The sequence below is a fragment of the Diuraphis noxia genome, unplaced genomic scaffold (genome assembly GCF_037042655.1).
Source record: "Diuraphis noxia isolate RWA-SAM2 unplaced genomic scaffold, SU_Dnox_SAM2 contig0004, whole genome shotgun sequence".
Lineage (NCBI taxonomy): Eukaryota > Metazoa > Arthropoda > Insecta > Hemiptera > Aphididae > Diuraphis > Diuraphis noxia.
This window is the reverse complement of record NW_028301714.1, coordinates 44,762,082-44,784,205: the sequence shown is the minus strand read 5'-3', so window position 1 is coordinate 44,784,205 and position 22,124 is coordinate 44,762,082. Positions and strand designations below refer to the sequence as shown.

At 25.9% G+C, this 22,124-nt stretch overlaps 1 protein-coding gene across 3 annotated transcripts in view; it reads left to right on the top strand.

Annotated features, from left to right (window-relative positions):
* Nucleotides 1–7,291: 7,291 nt before the first annotated feature.
* The window catches only part of LOC107163151 (uncharacterized), a 109,939-nt gene continuing 95,106 nt past the window's right edge, over nucleotides 7,292–22,124 (top strand). For 2 of the 3 annotated variants that reach the window (XM_089225913.1, XM_015510411.2), the window contains exon 1: nucleotides 7,292–7,549. In XM_089225913.1, the coding sequence (XP_089082039.1) occupies nucleotides 7,322–7,549 (228 nt within the window). In that variant the 5' untranslated portion in view covers nucleotides 7,292–7,321. The remainder of the gene's footprint in view (nucleotides 7,550–22,124) is intronic. The other variant, XM_015510410.2, reaches the window with a different exon arrangement.

Sequence of the window (22,124 nt, the reverse complement as noted above, 5' to 3'; positions counted from 1 at the left end):
TTTTTTATATTGTTGGTAAAAACATAAATCTTAATACTTTCAAGTTATTATTTACCTATCAATGCTTTCGGATGTTGCTTATAATCCTGTAAAGTAGAATTTTGTTTATATTTATATTCATTTATTTAAAATAAATTTAAAAATATTAATCTCGCTTCTAACTATCAATAATTATTTTATTTTATTTTTTAAATTTAACTCTCATTATTTTTTTTTTTTTTTTTTATTGAACGTTACAGCTTCGGCAGCATAGGCCATTAGCTTTGAGTTTTATACAATTATATACTTATAAATATTTACATAGAATAGGAAGAAAAAAAACAGTTTATACAATATTAGTGACTTATTACTATTAATTATTATATGCTTTTTTCTAAATTTAATGCCTTGAGGAAAGATATGATGGTTTCTGGTAGGCAGTCGGGACCGATAATTTCGTATAGGTTGGAAGGTATGTTATGCTTTTTACGTTCTTCCTCGTTGGATCATTATTATTTGAAATCTGATATAGTTATAAAATGAAATATATAATGCAATATCATTCTCCTAATTAACTGTTTAATAAGTTAAATTATTCATTAATTATTGAAAAAACAATCAGGCGTAGTAGTATTGTTAATATTTATACTAAACGTAATTTACTGAAATTAATTCATGTATAGATAGATACTAGAAATAGCTAAATTATTTGTACTTGATTGAAACGTATTTAATTATAGAGTGAATATTTGAAATTTTAAAAAGCATCTTGTGTTAAAGAAAAAAAAAAATTCTGTTATTCAGAAAGTGAAAATTATAGATTCCATTTTTAAAAGCATTAATTGTATTAACGATTAGTAAATAATATAGGTTATTACTACAGAAAATTATACAACTTCAAGTTAAAAGACTTTTGTTAACTTGGAACGGAGATCTTCAGTAATAATACCTAACATTATAATATTATTTATCTGTTTTTATTTTTTCAAGAAAATAATTGTCTTCTTCATGGGGCATTATAAAATAATGATATTCTCCCATGTACTTTGTATATTAAGGCTTATATTTTTTCAGTCCATTCTGATACGTCCTTATTTAAAATTGATTCCAAACTTGTAATTGATTTAATTGTCACTCCTTAAGCAATATTACACTAATTAGATTTAAATCTATATTAGATATAATGAAATTATTTGGTTTTTAATACATCACCTACAACATAACTTATTAATGACTTTCATACTAATTTAATGAATTATTCGAAATTATTATTATTATTGGAAAGCTTGGTGCTTAATATAATAGCATGTACCTAATACAATTTTATGACACATAAGAGAACAATTTAATATAAACATTAAGTAAACAAAAATAATTAGTATGGATCAATAATATAGTACGTGGTGGTAGTGAAACGAATAAAAATAATATAATTGATGATCATACAGGAGAAGCTTGGTTGCTCGTTACCCGCGTGCATTTTATAAGCTTAACATGAGTAAACTGAAATTGACAAAATTAAATTGTAACAATTTCAATGACCATAACACTTGAGACTAAATAGAAAAAAAAACGATAAACTTGATTAAGTAAGTAAGATCAGGTGACTAGTTGTAATTTGAAATACAACTTAGGTACATACAATAGTAAGGTATATTTTAAATAGTTTTAAGTCATTAATACCTAATAGGAATGTATTATTCAAAGATATAGTGCCTTCTAGGGTTGGGTGCCAGTATAGATGATCACACAGCGCCCAGGTAAATTTAACAGTATTATTTACCAAAGAGATTGAAAATATCAGAATATACAGAAACTATTTGATGATAAGTAATACAATTTTAAATTTTTATCAAAGGACTTTAACTATAAGGATATACATATTCTAAGTATTCTTTAATAATAAAAAAGATATTTTCAGTGTCAATTTATTGATATTTTTTTTATAAGTTCATGGGGATATAAGAATATTATTAATTTTCTTTGCTGGGTATAGATAAATCCTTTACACCTCCCCACTTACAATAAATACAGAGCTGACTTTTAAAATGTTTAATGAAATGTCAATATTATTCAGTTTTAGCCATTTTAGTTTTCATTAAATGACAATTTTATTAAATAGAAATTTAATATAAAGCAATTATTGTTGTAGATAAATATTGTAATACATTTTTCCTATTTTCTGAATCTAAAAATTATTTCTAATTTAGTTAGGATTATATTATATAATTGTGTATTTGTGATTTAATGTTAGTCTATTATATAAACTTAAAACAAGACAGGTATAGGTATACATTTATATTTTATATGTCTAATCAGATTCTGATTATTAGTTTCCTTACGAAGCTATTATATTGTAAAGATACTTATTTGGTTAAAATATTTTTTGCCTTCTTCCCCCCAATGGGCGCTTATGAACGCACATTTTTGATAGAACAAAATATAATTTTATACATAATATTATACATGTTGACTAAACAATAGTAAAAAAAAATTAACCAAGAATGATAAAAACATTTTACCATCAAGGAATATAATTATAGCGCCAGAGATACATTTATTTTCGGTTCGTTGTTACAAGATACTAAATAATAACGAGAATGATAAAAAAAAATGTCCAACGAGTTTGCTATAGCTTTTTAAAGAAATAGAAAAATGGCACCAGGATTTCTAGCATTCCAAAAATACGTCACGAGGAAGGCTTATAATGACCTTGTAGGGACAGAAGTTTTATTTTTATTTTTACAAAACTATATAAAAACTGTGTACTGTTTAAATTCATTTCATCGTAATATGCAACTATGATGAATTTTAAATAGCTGCAGTTTAATAGATTTCCTAGTACGGTGAATCTGCCGTGAAACAATATGCAATGTAAAACATATTGGTGTCTGATGAGACAAACAAAAATAATTCGTCTGGCCGATACGTTTTTACAGACTAGGAGGGATGAAGCTTGAAAATATAAGTTATAATAAAAACATCATATTTTAAGGATTTTAAGAGAATATAAATCCGACCTCTACTTATAAAATACATACTATATAAGACTCGTTTTTTCGAATTCTGTCGCATCACTTAACTCAGTCGCCATCGCTGTTACAAAAAAGGTTTGATCAAGGATCTTTAGAACCGGACGGCGGCCACCGGCTTCCTCTGACCAGCGAATCATACATAAACGTCGTGGTAAACATAAAATCACGAGTTCACCTTTATATACGCGCAATGGTCGCTGCCATGACCACGGTGTATATTCAGTGACCGCGGTCTATATTGCATATGCTAAACTCAGGAGAAACTAACCGAAATATGTTCCATGTCGATCCGAAAGTACAGGAAATTTCGTTCGTCATCGGATTTTGATCGATCCATTTAATGCTTCAATAAAACCGTCACCACTTCAGTAAAGTTCACTCAATATATAATATGGTATTTTGCTGGTGTGTAATATAAATTCAAGCTTATTTCATTGTTATAAAAAATTATATTTTATTTTAAAAAAGCGGGTAATTAAGTGGATATCGCTCTGCAGTACAGTATAGGTAACAAGTGGTTTACTGTAATGGATGGTATTAAATTTGAATTCAATGATGTAATATCATTGTATACAAAAAACGATTCTGAGTGAAAACGGTTTTATCAGTTTAGGATATGTTATACTATATTAATTATATTGTTATAATTTAAAAAAAAAAAAAAAAAACGTCGTCCATAATTATTTAATATTAGAAAATCATGAAATCGTAAGTTTTTTTTTAAAATTTAAGCGCTTTTATTTCGAGTACTGTTTCGAAAATCAAAAAATGACCTCTTTAATGTACCAGCTCAAGAATATCACCTTTCTGCAGAAAAAATGTTACACTTGATACTTTTGAGCAAGTTTAGAGGGAGAAAAAGTGTTTACAGAATAAAAAAGAAAAAGAAAAAGAAACAAACATCATTGTAAAACCAATACATTCCTCGCTCCTCTCTAAAATTACGGAAATATTTATAGTTATTACTATAAAAATTACTGTTACTGATTAATATTCATTAGAGTTAAAAATTATGTTAATTTTATGTTGGCTATGCCATTTACAATAAATCACAAAATAAAACAAATCATTCTTTAATTAAGATTTTTGTGACTTTTTAAGTAATTTTATCTAACCATCATTAAATAAATTAACTTTGGTTAATCTTGTAGGTTGATTTATTTTTGTTAAATATCTAACTTCTTAGAGGTATTCATTCCTTTTCATATTTTTTTCAGTTGAAGAGTTTTATTTAACATTTAATGTTTTACTTTGTTATGTTTTCCAACAAAATTTAAAAGAAAATGTTTCGGCATCATTAGTGTGGTATCAATAAATTAATTTACGCAATTAAATATTTTTAATTTTATCATAATTGCATGATTTTAAAAGTACCTATACAATTTGTATGCACTGATTTATGAATTTAATACCACTAATACCATTAAAAATGTATAATATATACTTTAAGATTAAATTTATGGGTGTATAAATAAATTAATTCAATAATTTATGTTAAGTGTTTATATTAAATACATAGTAACATTTATTATATTATTTGTAGTATATATTTTATAGGTATAGCTAATTATATAATTAATTAAAATTTTAATTCCTCAAACTATGAATTTATCTATTTTTAGTGTAACTAATAGATGTGACTGATTAGTTAGGTTATAATGTCTGGCCACGGAAATCAGATTACCACGCTTCTGTCCTTTGTGGACACGGTGTATTATATATTTGATAATATAATGGTATTTAAAATTAAGAATAATTTGTTTTATTTATAGTCCATCGATGTTTGGTAAAATGCGATAAACTATATTGTAATAAAGTCAAAAATATAAATAATTTTGTATATTAGTAGGTACTATAGATCATTCAATGATTGTTTTTTTTTATTCTGTGGTATCATGAATTATTATATGTAGGTAGTATATTATGTACATTGTACTCATAATAATATAATATACTGTAAATGGTGTGGCTCACACCGTTACAACATTTTTAATTTTCTTATAAAAATATCTTAATACAAAACTCAAATTGGGCTAAATGTTGAGTTCAATTTCTACATTTTATAGCTTTTACTCACATGTTGAATTTTGATAGTGAAAAGTGAAAACATTATCAATTTAAAATAGGATAAGATTTCTGCATAGTGCATAATCATATGTTTAGTAACACAAGATCAGTAAATTATAAATAATAATAGTGTAATACATCTGTAGTTGTATTGTTAATAAATAATAAAAAACAAAATGCTTAAGACCTAATAGATATTGGTATTGTACACCATTAAATTAATTTACCACTTAATATTTAATAACCTCATGAAAGTAAATCACGGATTTCGTTATTCCTGATGTAATAATTATCATGCCTGGAGGAACTCTGTTTAATGATCAATTTGAATTACATAGTAGCATTCTAATTTCTACTGTTGAATAAGTGATGAACATTTTCAATTCGAGATTTAATAATATGTTCACCTATACCGACCGGTCCCGAACCATAAATTAGTGGGTAGTTGTTAACGATCATGTCAGCGATTACGTTTTCATTCAAAAGAATAAAGAATTATCACTCATACTGTTTATATCAAATTTTCAAACGTTATTTTCTGAAATATCTGTGTTAATTTTTTTCAATATTTATATAACAAATATTGTTGATGTATATAGGGGTCTTCAATATTTTTATTCAAAGGCCATACAAATATCAAGATCTTTTAGTGGGCCAAAAATACTTTAATACTTTATTATTTTTATCTTATAGAAATAAATAAGTAGTTTAAAGGATAGTTCTTATAATATACTTAAATATACTTAGTTATAAAATTAAAATACAGGTGATAATTATTGACACGTGCGAGTGAATGCGATTTTGGTTATTAGTTTATTACAAATAACATTTTTAGATTATTTAATGTCTTTTGGGAGGATAGTCGGTGAAAACTTGTTTAAGGGCCGCATCTGGCCTGCAGGCCGTAGTTTGGAGATCCTTGTAATATATTATAGTATTATATTGTTCGCGGTGTCTGACTTGTGAAATAACTTCATACTATTATATCTTTTTATCCTGGCATAACAATATTGTTTGAATAACCAACAGATACGTCGTTAGATATAGGCATTTACTGTTTAGACGTTGGCAAAGTACCCATTTTATCTTCTTTACCATGAACGCCATAATTGTATTGTTTGATCGTCACCGCTATACTTCTATGGTTTTAGTAAAATGTCTGTAACAGTTGAGTCTTAAGTAGGAAAAAAAGTATAACGTAACAGCTGGAACTAACTTGGGTTAGTTTTTTTAATATTGCTTAAAAAACGATAACAACAACATTATTAGATTTCAAAATTTGTATTTATTTCACGAAATGAAGATAATACTATATTCTTTATTTTTTCGGAATGGTTAAATATATGTATAGGTACAATTACTAAATATACCAAACTTAAAATGTTAACTTTTCACGGTTGTGCAATCATATTAAAAGAAAGATGAAGTCCAATTACTACAATATTATAATAAGTATAGCTGGTAACATGGACGATGATACTGCATTCAACTTGGATGCAATAACAATATTATATTATATTGATATAAGCATCGAGACAAGAGTTGGAAGTAGGTATAAATTCAACTATTCTCGGAGTAATTTTTTTCCTCGATACTCAATTCCAACGTATATAGCAGGTATAATACAGGAGTCATAGCGAAGTGAATCGCGAGTATAAATCGTTCGGCATTTTCGTTTTGCATAATGCAATATCGTGAAAATCGAGATGGCAGAGGGTGTGGGACGATTGGGAACATTGCATTTGTCATATTACTATTACAGCGACTACAACGCTACAGCCGTTCTCTATCGTAAGTCGTAGGTGGTCTATATTATAATATAATATGTTCATCTAACCGTTTTTCTATTTTCTCTTCGCACATCAGATCTGTCACCTTGTTCGTTCCATATGCTTCTGCTAACCAGGCATGCTGCGTACCTACTTCTTTATTACATATTATATATATATTTTTTTTTTTTTCTAACCAATTGCCACCCCTCCAAGTGCTTTTGTGAGAGGGGGTGGTTGATGAGGATGTATTGATAGTGTACATGTGTGTGTGTGTGTGTGTAAATGTGAAGTGGATCAGACCGGATATGAATGTTTGATGGGTAGCGGCGGCGGCGTATAGTTATAGCCGCTAGCCACGGCCACGCCGTAGGACGCGCGCACCCCCGCGACGACGACGATTCGCCGCCGGTACGACGACAACAGACGCTCGCGCGATCACCACCGCCACCAGTAGCACACGCCACAACGATGGCGTCGAACGCTCATCGCCACCGCCGCCGTCTTGATCCGGTTGGTACGACGGTCGTGATGTTGATGTTGCTTCCGGTGTGGCTTGCCGCCGCAGTTGCCACTGAAATCGCCGGGGCCGCACATTATACCAACCAGTTTGCCGTCCGGGTGGCAGGTATTGGCGGTGATCACGGACAGCAGGCGGACAGAGTGGCCAGGAAACACGGATTCCTCAACCGTGGACAGGTCAGTGTTTTTTTACATTTGTTTTTGATGTCAAGCACCTACATTGTTACCCACATTATAGATACTGTATTTTTACTGGTTTTATAATTTATATTATATATTTTTTAGTCGTATTATAAATTATATTTTTTAATTTATTTCTCTGTTATTAAATAATGTTTTAGTCGAAACGCGTGAAATAAATAGTCTATAGTACATCCCTTACAAAATTGGAATTCCAAGTGTTGGGAATTGAGTCTGATTATTAGTACTTGTGTTACTTGTGAAATGTTTATGTTTTGTTGGTGATTTAGTGGTTATACCCTAAACGTATATCGAGAAACTACGGATAAGTGTTGCAGAAATTAATAAATTTAAGCAAACACTGTTATAACAGAGACGTATGGTTCACAAATCATTTTTCAAATCCCATGATTTATTGTGGCTTTCATATTAAATATTTTAACTTTCTACAATCTTGTGCAGACGTGCTAATGCAAAACATTGGTGCCCTTACTCTGTTCGACTTTTTTTGTCAGTTACTGAGCGCGTATTCATACGTACTACTGGTAATTCACTGCAGAAACTTAAAAATATAAAGTAAACACACTCATTTAATATATCATAGTATAATTACTATAATTAAATAACCATACAATTTACTATTACCAGAAAACTGATGTAACGATCAGATTATATCCTCATCATATATATTGAAACAAAAAAATCCTTTCTTTCGATAGATTTGATACTCTTAAGAAATACATTTTTAAATTAAAAAGGAAATAATATCCCAACAGGTATGATTACTAGTTGTTTAATTCATTATTTTAAACGTTAAGTTGAAGGCAAACAATTCAAATTCAAACAAGGTTTTTATTGGGCTTAGTAATATCTTTTATAATAATGTTAAAGGGCTTCTTTTAGTTTAAATTATACTTCATACAAAAATGTGTGGTAAATTATGTGTTAACACTTGGGATCCATCATGTATATGTTGACAATAAAACAAAAAAAAAACGGAAATAATGAATCAATAAATCCTAAATTGTGTACTGGTTAAATATGTTAAATTATATTATTATGTTTCAAATAAAAAAAAAAAAACCTAAAAATATATTTTTTTTGAAAAACCAATTATACCTATAATCTTTGTGTAACTTTTAAATATGTTTTTTTTTTTAACCCGAAAAAGTGACAACAATATACATACTAATGTAAAAATAAAGGAATTCGTTCCTTTTTTATATCTATGCTAAATCTAAAATACCATTAGAATGGCACTGTATGAAAATTTAAGGATTTTTAATGTCTGAATTTTTTTTTTTTGACATTGTGTAAGTAATTGAGCTTATTTTTAACACATACACCATTTCAGTCAAGTTCGTACCCAAGAAAAAATGTTTGGTGATGTAAGCGCTGATGAAGGAATTGGAGGGTTAATGTAATCAACATTTATGTTTATTTTAGATTCTGAGCGAAGCGATGAATGTATTGATTTTACCACGATGTGTATTTTTTTTTAAATTTTTTTTTGTGTCTGTCATCACGTTTTAGGGCAGTAAAAGTGCTTAGATTTTTTCCTTCAGTATCTCGTTTGATCAGAAAGTGAATCTAGTTGGTACTTCGGGGGGTCAAAACTGAAAAATTCTTAATACTTTTCTAAATAATCGAGAAAAACAAACTAAAAATTAAGGGAAAAATGGGAAATTTTACGCACACTCAGTTTTCGACAAAATCGATTTTGGTATTTGATGTAACATTAAAACAAATGACTATAGATACATGAAATTTTAACCGAATGTTTATATAAGTATATTCTATCCACTATGCAATTTTCAAAAATTTTCAACTTAAGTCTAACTATTCATAGGCATTTGAAATTTTCGATCATTATTAGGTTTTTTTAAAATTAATATCGATAAAAATTTATATGTTAGGCAGAAAAGCTTAAAAATGTAATACAAGGCTCTTAACATATTGTTACAATAGCAGTTGAAAAATAAAAGAAATTCTTAGAATTTTAACAAAATACGTAAAAATCACAAAAATTCACAAATTATTTTAAGCTAGAAATTTATAAAAAAATTTATTTTTAAATCTAAGATTTGAAAATTTAATACAAGATTCCTTACAAGTTTGTCAATCTTTATCACAAAAAAAAAGTCCACCGGAAATTCAAATTACATTTTTATGAGCATTTGAAATTTAAATTTTTACAACATTGGATTTTCACTTTTAGCGATTTTCTTATTTTGGTGTAACTCTAAAACAAATGATCGTAGATACTTGAAATTTTCACTGAATGTTTATATAAGCATTTTATATATTTGATAAAATTTTCAAAATATTTAAATATTTTTGAGTTGTAAACTGACATTTTAATTTTTCAACTTTTTTGGTTTTTTGTTCTATAAATATAGATAAAAATTTATTTTTTGGGTAGAAGATCTTAAAAATTTAATACAAGGATCCTATCATATTTTTACAATAGCAGCTAAAAAATAAAATAAATGCATAGACACAATTTTTTTTGCAAGGATTCAAAGTTTGAATTTTGACAACATACGTAAAAATCATGAAAATTCATAAATTATTTTATGCTATAAATTCATAAAAAATTTTCCTTTTATATCTAAGATTTGAAAATTTAATACATGGCTCCTATAATATTTTTACAATAGCGATTGAAAAATAAAATAAATGCATAGCTACAATTTTTTTTTACAACCATTTAAAGTTTGAATTTTTACAACAAATGTAAAAATCATGAAAATTCGCAAATTATTTTAGAAATTCATAAAAAAATGTTGTTTTAAATTTATGATTTGAAAAATTTTAATAATCTATGATATATCCTAGACAGATAAACCGTCTTCGCTCAGAATCATTTTTCGTATACAATGATATATCATTGGGTTCAAATTTAATTCCATCCATTACAATAACACACTTGTAACCTACTTTTTTTAATTTGCTTTAATTTTACTTTTTAAAACCAAAATTAACTTGTAATACAATACTTTTAGTATATATTCAGGACAACATTTGATTTAAATGTTTAATAGATATACATTTGTCACTCTATAATTCGAAAAACTTCATAAATCGAACTTAAAGCAAAGCCCCATGAGAAAACCTCTATATTTAGAAGAAGATACATTTATTCCGGTCCTATCGATAATTCTAAATGTCGGTAGGTGGGACACACTATAATTCGAATTTTTATTTCACGAACTTCTAAAATTCAAATAAAAATCGAATCAAAATTTTGGTATCAGTAAGTCAGAAAACGCTGTGGACCAGATTGTAGCCAGCAATTTATCACAAAAAAAAAAAAAAAAACAATAGATTTTGAATTAATGAGTGACTGTACTAGAACACTATATATTTTCGATTCTGAGAGGAGCGATAAATGTATTAGTTTTAAATAATTTATTTCTGTTGCTTTAATTTTTGTTATTGCCGTTTGAAGCAGTAAAAATGCTTAAATTTTTAACTTGAGGTGGTTGAATTGTTCTTATACACCGATAAAAACTAAAAGTTGAGAATACCTATTTGAAGTAAAAATTTAGAAGAACGTCGTCAAATTTTGCATAATTTACTATTTGTTTTGTAGATAAAAATTAAAACTTTAGTTTAAGTTCTATTTAAATTTTAGTATGATTACAACTATTTATATGTTGAATACAAACTTAAAATTGTTTTATAAGTACCTACTAAAAGTAACATTTGCCTGAATCCATATATTTTATGATGTATGGGACTAGTTAATATTGTTATAATTTAAGTATCCTGTTTGAAGTAAATTATTGTGTCCAGTTTTTTATATTTTAGATTCTGAGTGGAATAATGTGTGTGTATTTTTTTGTTTTTAAATGTATTATTTATAAATTTAAAAAATAGTAAAATTAGGTAACTACTTCGCTGTAGTGTACCTTAAGTATAGTTTAAATTGGAAAAAAATATTTCAGAGGAACTTATGTTTACATACATAGCGTTTCAATTGTTCTATAATTTTATGTGCAATGTTTAATGTATATTATGACACAATGTTACATGTACATGCAAAGTAGGTATAAACAGATATTATGTAGGCATAATCATCCCGATTTTATCCCCGAATAGCGGATTTTTTTACGGCTTCAGAGGTATGGGGACTGCGTTTTTGTATATAAGATTATCTCTGTGAGTTATTTTCTCTATATTAATTTGCACAAATCTTTGAAGTTGAAGTGTACCTTGATAAATAATATAATAATAAGTATTATAGTAATTTTCCATATCACACAATAGATTTGAAATTTTAAAGGCGATAATAGCTATTTATTTTAGACTATACACTCTAAGATTTCTAAAGGGTGAGTTATTAATGTAAATATAAAAATAAAGATTTATAATGTTTTATGATCCATGTGTACTAAATTACTCACACTTACTTACATATTTACACCTTAAGCTTTAAACAAGTTACGTTGTTTAAATCTAATAGGTTTTATATTAATAAAAAAAGGTATTTAAATACATAACATGTGTACCTATTTTAAATTAAAACAATAATATTCAAATTGGCTAATATAGGTCATTATTATCATAATGTGTTACAAGTCCCATCTAAACTTCATGTACGTTGTACGTTCAACAAAATAACATAAAATACAAATATTCTAAAATAATTCATGTACTTATTTAAATGATAAATGTACTACATTTATTATTGTGTAAAGTAATAATAAAACTTCACTTATTAATATTTATATCAGTATACGTAGTATATGTGTGCTTGTCATACCGGTGCCCGTGGTACTCACAATGTTTTTTTTTTTATTCTATATCACTCTATATTTTTTAAAGGAATCAACTGTTTACAAAACCATAAATATACAATATGTATATATATATTATGTGAAATCGTAGAGTGCATTGTTTGAAACACAATATTGTTTGTAAATTTATGTAATTTTTTTCATTTATTATATTTCTGTAATATATTATTGGTAATACATAAATTACTGTAGCGAAAATAATATGTTAATATGTATTATATTGGTATAACCAACAAAAAATAGTAATACATTATTTATAATATAATCTTAATAGGATTAGAAGAGACTGGGTATCACGTTTCATTCACCTTAACATAAGTTAGTGGGATGTGAATATGCTGTGAATTTTTTATATTAACTTTGAAAATGATTTTGGGTGAAGCTTGGTAAAATCCCCGACGGCTTATATTTTTGAAATATTTCTAACGTTTGACGATAGTCATTATTTATGTTTAGAGAAACTATTGAGACAATTGAAACTTTTTGTGACCAGCAATTATTAAAAAAGATTATAGATGCATAAAATATCATTGTAAAACAACTTATTCTTAATTTTATTAAAAAATAAATAAATAATAATAATATTCCCATTTATTTTTGAATAGTATTCAATGTTATACCTTGCTAGTAATTGCATATTTACAACATGTATTAATTATCTTAGCTATATTATCCTATATTTGATTACTTGAATATTTTTCTACACAAATTCAATTTTGATAAAAAATATAACACACACATATATATGATATATAATAAAATAAATATCAACAATAGTATATTGTATAATATATACAATATAATAAATTATTCAGGTACTTGTATACTTTATAAATAAAAAAGTAATCTTTTCTACAGCACATTGTTTAATTGATAAGGGGAATGGATCAAAATCCTCTTGATACAAAATGTTATCAACAAAATTAAATAGTATTAAAAATTAAAGTAAAGTTTGAAACCTAACCTTTATGTGTGGTGGGGAATGGTGGTTTGAACATGTAAATCAATGTGAAAAATTATATCTTTTTTAAATTATTAAAGGGACTGTTTTTGTTTGGTATAATATGCATTAAAGAGGTCTGATAGAACTCAATGATTTTCAAAGTATCTATATATGTAGAACATTAGCAACAAGCATAAAAAGGTATTGGCCAATGAACACCCTTATAAACCTTTAAGCAAATATTGCAGAGGATATCATTATATAATTGAGGGTTGATAACTATTATTAGGGAACTTTGTTTTTACATAATCGCAAACCCAACAAAAGCTGTCACCGTATTTAAGTATTATGTTAATAGTTATAACCTAAAGTGAGAATATAATACGTTAGTAGTGAATACATAAATTTGATGTTTATTTTTTACATTTAAGTACAAAAGCGAGTAACTGGTTGATTATTCTTGATTTGTATATCAATTAAAATGGTTTTAAAAATTAAAAAAAATTTTGTTATTTATTTTAGATTTCATAGCTGCAAATGCATTAGATATAATAAGTTAAGCAATTTTTATTCATACATATCCATATAAATGATATGATTATGCTTAAAACATAAATCTTAATACAATAGTATTAAGTACCTAGGTTATTGTATTGATACTAACAATGGGCCTATAATATCTATACAAGGGTAAGTATAATGCATTATTTATTTTCAAATGTTTTAAAGATATTGTTACCAGTCGAACAGTAAAATATAAAAACAATTATGAGCTTATTATATTTTAAAAATGCAAATATTTTTGTTAAGTAATTCATTTCTTTGATTCTACATTCATATTTGTATTAAGAAAACTTTTTTTACCTGCGTGTGTCTTCTACCTAATGGTTTTTAATAAATTTTTTTGATGTGGGTATTTGATTGTGTTGCTTTATTATTTTTATGTTTATTTAATATTTGAATAATATAGATAAAAGATTATGTTAAACTTTTAAATGACAGTCATTACATTTTCAGACATTCAAGCAAGTTGTATGTTTTATATTTGAAACTAATTGCACAGACCAATCTGACCAATCAACACATAAAGCACTTTAATAGCGTGCAGAGAAATATATATATATATATTTCATGTCTGGATAATAGTCTTATCTATTTATTTTATCAGTATTCTTATTTTATTTAAATTTAAGTCAACCTATATAATAATTAGGTATTTTGAAAATTGTATTAATTAATAAGGTTACACGCTATTTTGTATTTTGATTATATTAAGGGTTAAATTAAATAGTAATATTCCTAAACAGTAGCCATTATTCATAGTACATACAATTTCATTACTATACCTCATACCGTTTTAAAAATAAAATTATCTACTACTTAGCACTAAAAAAGATCATTTTCTTAAAAAAATAACAAGTTTGTATAATAGTTATATTGTGATTTATTTATATATTTGGTATCTAAATATATACATTAATCAGCCTGTTATTAATGAAATAAATTATCCATGTATGCGTTATTACTTATGACGTTTATCATCTAATAAAAATGTACACGTGAGTAAAAATTTTAAAACCACTTTATTATTATAGTTTGATGATAAAAGTTGTCATATAAATTTCATTGGATTAAAACATTGATGGCATGTTGCTTATTACAAGCCAAAATCGTGACCAGTGAATGATTTTATAAAACTAACACATCGATGAAAATACTATTTTCTTCAATAAACAAAGTTGATTTATTGTTTGATTGAACGTCGTTAGAGAAGCATGAAAGCCAATTTCAGAAATCTCTAGACCATTACAATCAAGAGAATTGCTTAAAAACGGTTTAAACAGTAACGTCCGTTCTCCATAGACCATAGACAATAGTTTCTCGAATAATATTATGTTTGCTAGTTATCTTGCATCTATATGTAATATAAAAATTAATCTTTTATTAAAAGGTATATCAATACCTCACTTAACTTTTGAGACTAGGGGAGGGTTTGTATGTATTTCAACCTACATATTTTGCTATAGAATGGCATTCTCGTAAATTTTGTGTTAATTTACGAAAAAATAGGGCTGGAATAGCGTGGTGATAACGCGGCTGATTGCAACTCACACAGACAACGGTTTAATTCATAGAAAAATGCAAAAAAAATTCGTTATTTTACGCGATCACTAATTTCACGTGCTGTTGTCCAATTGCATCACCCGGTTTCCAACTATGTCCCACTCCACTGGGAGTGAATACCACACATGTGTATATTTGATATACACATAGATAAATAGATCACATGATATCCCTACTACCCACTTGTGATACGTATTGACAAAGACCTTAATATCGTTTCAATGGATACATAAATAAATAGAAAAAAAAAACTTACGAAAATATTCTTTTACTTGTGTATAGGTAGCCGCATTGATTACAAATAATAAAATAGTATTTATGATTAGATACATTTTTGTGTATTTTACTATATTTTGTTAGTTTAAGCTAATAAAGGTAAGTAGGTGCGTATTTTTATAAATTTAAAATTGAGTAACAACTATTATGTGTATATATATTATACAATTTCTAACTGATTCTTAACTGTTTAAAATTATATTTTAATGAAGTGAAAAATATAAAAAATAAAAAATAAAAATAAAATGATAATATCAAAATGTATATAGGTTAGGTTAGGATATAATTCTATCCGTTATAATTTTTTTTATTTTAGATGTCTTAATGGCATTCTGTATTATGTCAATCAATAATACCTACTTTGAATTGAATTTTTTTTATGAAGAAATCATAAATAAATATGTTTATAAGCTAGGTATTTAAGTAATATATTTATTAAATTATATTACGGGAATTAAGATTTTATAAAGAGTTTTACACTCTGAAACCCGAGATATACCTATATAATACATTTTACATTTGTAGGTAACTATATATCTTATTGTTCATGTTCTGTAATGGAAAAATATGTAATGTGATTACTTATTTGAATTAAAATTAGAGTTGAAAATAACTCATGTATATTTTCTGTCTCTTATTTATTATTGTGTGTATACGATTTACCTGAAAAAGAGAATTTTGTAATAATAATATAGGTGTTTTATTACACTTTGTTTAAGAACCAACATTATTTTTTGTTAAACAATATCGTGCTGCTTATTTGGGTTTTTTTTTTTACTAAACATAGACAAGTAACCAACATTTTACAATTTAGAAGCATTTGTTTAAAACTTAATTAACTTTATTCTTTTGAAGTGTAATATAAAGCGGTTAAGCCATTCGAAGAACCGTATCAAACCACATACCTTATATTTCTTGCTCATGTCTAAAATATGTTAGCAACTGATTTCGTTTGTAGAAATTGAAAACAAGTTTCAAGTTGTTAATCTTTCATAATCCATAATTTTCCAAAGAAAACTATTCGATATATTTTCATTTTGAAGTTGCTGAACACTGAAATAAACTGAAATTCTTGTAAAATACATTTTTAATTTAAATTATACACATAAAATATTCTGGAATTAATGCCACATTATCTAAACGAAAGGGAACAATTTCCATTTAATGTTTCTTACAATACTGGATCAATCGAATTAAAAAATCCTCTATGGATGTCTCTTATAGGTAACGATAATTGGGAGAAATGAGATTTTCTTAGAAAAACTAGAATGTTCATTTTGACTTGAACTAAAATGTGCTGAATGCTTTTCCTTTTATCCCAAAAAGCCCTCTTGTCCAACCAATGCCTAATTCATTTAATACGATTTCCTTTAAGACTAGTTTAACAGGATATCTACTTTAAATCGATTGTATCCTAAGTATTATGTATTTTAAAGGTTTAACGAGCTAAAATAACTGTGTAATCTCTTAACATAGCTAATGGAAATTTTTTATTTTAATAATTTATAGAGTTGAAAAATATTATTAGAATTTTATATTTATTGTTTTTATAGTAGGTATCTATACTTAATATTTGTGTATCATGTCTCATTAATTTTTTTAAATATTTGTAGTAATTTTTTGTTGTGTTTTAGATATTCAAAATTATCATTTAAATATACTTATTGGTATTATATATAATTGATTACGAACATACAGTTGAATAATTGTTTTATTTTTCAGGAATCTTGAAATGTTTTTTGAATTTTATATTAATTTATTGATATTATAATTAGGTACGTAATACGTATATATATATAATTAAAAGTGATAGAATTAATTGGATTATGCTAATCAATAGACAGGATTTTAGAGTATTATATTATGACAAATTTGAATGTAACATTATTTGATCACTAATAAAAAAAACCGAACCGACATATTATCTGCCAATCATTTCTGCTCATCACTTTTCAAAATATTAAGGGAATAATAAAACTAGTACTTTAAAATTTTGATAAATCGTTTTCCAAAACAAAAACCAAATTAAATTAAATAAACCTACTATATTATTCACTGGCCTTACAATCTGCAATACAATTTAGTTGACATGGAAACTGTAACGCGAAATCGGTTAGAAAATATTTCTGTTCAGTCAAAAATCGTTAAAAAAATAATATTCAAAATGCTATTGGACATATACTTATATTTTAAACATTCTCTTTCCTCCATAAATGAGGTTTAGAAAAATAAATTTAATGTAGATAATAAATAATCAATGTATAAGTTATTATATGTCTATATATATATTATCTATATATTTTATTCTATTTATTTCATCAATATATAATCATGTATTTTACTTGGAAAACCAAATATTCTCTATATTTACAATTGTAAAAATTAAAAATATTACAAATACCAATATACACGCTTTTGAAGGTTATTTCTTTAAACACAAAAAAAAAAATTCATGACACTAAAAAAATTACTTTTAGCGAAATCATTTAGATTTTGAAAATTTATATTTTTACTTAAATTAAAAGTATTTTGACGTTAATTTATAACATTAATAAGGATATACAAATGTCAATATAATAGGCATATATTTATAATATTTATGCAAATGTATTTATACATTTTTTAATATGATTTTCCCTAAATAATGGGATTAGAATGCTCCTAGAGTGTTCTCGAGCTTCTCATAAGAAGTGTCTAAATTTAGATTACATCAATTTAAGATACGTTAAAGTAAAAAAGATATATTGGAGGTTGTACCTATAAGTGAAAAAAACCAAAATAAAAAATGGATTTTTGCATAATTTGTATATTAGAAACGTAAGGCGATGAAAAATAAGAAGAAATGTCCATTGTCCAATTTACTATATCTGATTAAATTTTTCGAAAGGAATGTTAAAAGTAGATCACTCTAAATTTATCATTCAAAATGTAATACCTACGTTAATAAAATAAACCAGATATAAGTTTTTATTACTTTAATTGATGTACAATCGATGGATACACATTTTTTTAATCTGAGTAAAATAATAGCATAACTTTAGTATTCAGTCTACTTTAATTAAAACTTATGCATTCTCAATTGGATAAATACACCGGGGAAAAGAAGATACCGTGACATAGTATTTAACACAATTAAAATCGTTTTACGAAATTGGTAGTTGAAAATTGATTTAAAAAACTAAAATCAAATTAAAAATAATGTTATTTATTTATTTGCTTAATTTATTTTAAAATGTTTAGATCAAATTATCGTTGAATGAAAGCCACAAATACCTTTAGTTTTTGGTTTTTACTACATAAGCAATTTGTATTGTAAAATCTACAAATAAAATTTGTATAATTTATTCCTATGTGAAAATGTATTTATACTACTTAAAAAAAATATTAATAATTACTTTTCGTATAAAAAACTAAATATATAGGTACTAATTAAATGTAATATACATAATATGTACCTAATCATTTTACATGTGTATAGTGATATACTGAAGAAGTGCTCCCTCCATAATTTCATTAGGATCTTTAAAATTATACACCAAACTATAGTCTATTAATTTATCAGATTTTAAATTATAACTATTTTTTTTTCTTAATAAAGAAAAGTAGAAAATGAATGAATTAATTATTAAAGATAATTTACGTGGTAAATTGTGAAAATTATAACTACCAGTAATATTTCACGTGCAATTTACATTTACCTAATTCTCATTATACATTTTTATGATTTCCAACATTTTAAATATACTTTTAAAAGTAAATTTTATAGATTGATGCAATCTACGAAGATGTATTTTCAATATTTCTATTTATATATTATTAACTGAGTTTTAGCAACATGGGTCAAGCTATTCTTTAAAATGAAATATATTATAATGATTGTTAAATGTCGTATTGTACTGACTAAAATACACGTTTTTTGTTTTATTAATTCATTTAACTTAAATTAAAAATTGAAATTTCGTGTTAATAAATGTTATATGCATATGTTTTAATAAAAATAAATTTTATGATTTTTTATGTCATTGATAATAAACTAAACAAAATAAAGAAATATGGACCCTTAGAATATAATTTTATCAACAATTAAACTTAGTTCGTTACGATATTATTGAACGAGCAAGAATCGTCTAGTATGTATAAATGTGTATATTTTATAAATACAAATATATTGCGTGAGTAATTTAAAGGTTGTGCTGTATTATGTATACTTTAGAACCACGAATACTAAAATGAAAAAAGTTTATACTTTCAGTAGTATATTTTGTTTTTCGATTTCAGTTGTAGGCTGTACACTTTATACGAGTACATTTAAATTGAAAAAAACTTTATTTTGTATTATAGCTGACTTATCAGTATATATTTTATGTATTGAAAATATTGATCACCAAAATTAATTATTAATTAATATTACTAACTATTCATGGAATATATATGTTAATAAAATATGTAATCCCTAAATATTGTGTCGTGAAATTACAATAAATAATGAATTTAATTATTATTTCATAAGTATAATTTCAACAGAAGTCTATTGCATATAGTTTAAATAAAAGACAAGTAATAAACTGCATTTATTATAACTTTTATTAATATTATTTTATATTTTTAGTATTAACAAATGAGATATTTAGATGAACACGTTTAAATATATTATAAACATAATAATGATTTAAATATTTATGTTTTGTTTAATCATAAGAAAAAAAATGTGCTAAACCAGATAAAGATTTATAAGTTAACTCTACTGTATATAAGTACCTATATTTAAAACTTTATGAAATTTAAATAAATAGAATATAATGATTTTTGTAGGTATAAAGAATCATCGCGTAAGATACAAAAAAATACGATTGTAAAGCGTAAGCCCACCAAAATCTCGTTATCCTCGATTCTTCATGTTATGAAATTCTATTAATCATATTTTATGTATGTCTTTCTTCACCAAAATTAAAATACATATTTTATTTTTGGTTTTTTCGACATCTTAACAATAATATTATTGTTATTACATTTTATTATATTAGTGAGAAGGAGACTAATATTTATTCACGTGAAATTTTCAAAGTAGTTTTTATTTTATATCATTATTTTTCTTTCCTCCCTTGGGTACAAATAAGACAATGCTTTTGGACTTAGGTGTAATGAAATTACACTTTTATTGGATTCAACTGACGTGGATATTAAAAGTAAATTTTGAAAATATTTTGTTTTCTCCACTGCTGTTTGAATTCCACAATAATAAAATTATGGTATTCTAATTATATTTTAAGAACGTTGTTTCTATAGATAATATCAAATCTAATAGATATGTTGTATTTTAAATTTTATTTTTGAATTAAAAGAGTATATTTACTATAAAATTAATATAAAAATAATAAGTCAATAAAATGTTTAAAAAAAGTAGTATGCCGTGCATTGTTCAAGTTTCTAGTCCGAAACACATAAATCTCAAATTTAATAAAACAATACTTTTATTTTGTTGTATTTAACTTAAATAATTAACATAAGTTAAAGTGCGTACTACAACGATTTTGGAGAGAAGTTGAAATTAAGTCTGGTTGGTGATGGTGAAATATGTTACTTAGCCGTTAACATATTCAGATATTTGGGAACTCAGATTGGTAGGTTATAGTCTGCCGAGTACAATTTAAAGAGAGTTGGAGATGTAATTGTGCCTTGGGGAACACCGGCTAAGATGTGAGAGATATTGGAGTATTATGTACCTGATGTGACAAAAAAATTTCACTCGTTTAGATAACAAACAGATTTAGAAGAGGTAAATTGAATGCGGTATAAAAGATAATAATTTGAAAATTGGAAGTGAGCCATCTTTTTTTTTAAGGCATTTGAGACCATTTTACCGTAGAACAAACCCTCCTCCATTCTTTTCTATTTTCGCTGCCCCTTCTAATCCATGCCTTCATAATCCACTTATCTTACATTTAGGAAATCTTTTTTGATTACATATTATCAGCCTTAGTCTACTCAGGGGTTTTTTGCTCCAAGAGTTTTCCTGGAGCACTCTTTAAACCATTTAATCTTGCTTTCTACATACGTGGCCTGACCATTCCAACTTACTTCACTTAATCTCGCTCACAATACCCAGTCTACTGAATATCTCCATTAGTACTTGGTTATGTCTTTTCCTCCATCCTAGAATATCTTGATTTAAATGGGTCCATATATTTTGCGCAGTACCTTCCTCTAAAAATCATGTAATCTATCCTACTCTGTATTTCACAACGTCCAACATTGTGAACATACATGATTATTGGTTGTAGGATTGTCAGATATAACTGAGTTTTAACCTCTTTTGAAAGGATTTTAGAGCTCAATAGTTTGCCTAATGCATAGATGCGTTTATTTCCCATTTTAATTCTTTGTAATTTCTATTTGACATTCATTCTTCTGTGTTACAATAGTGCCC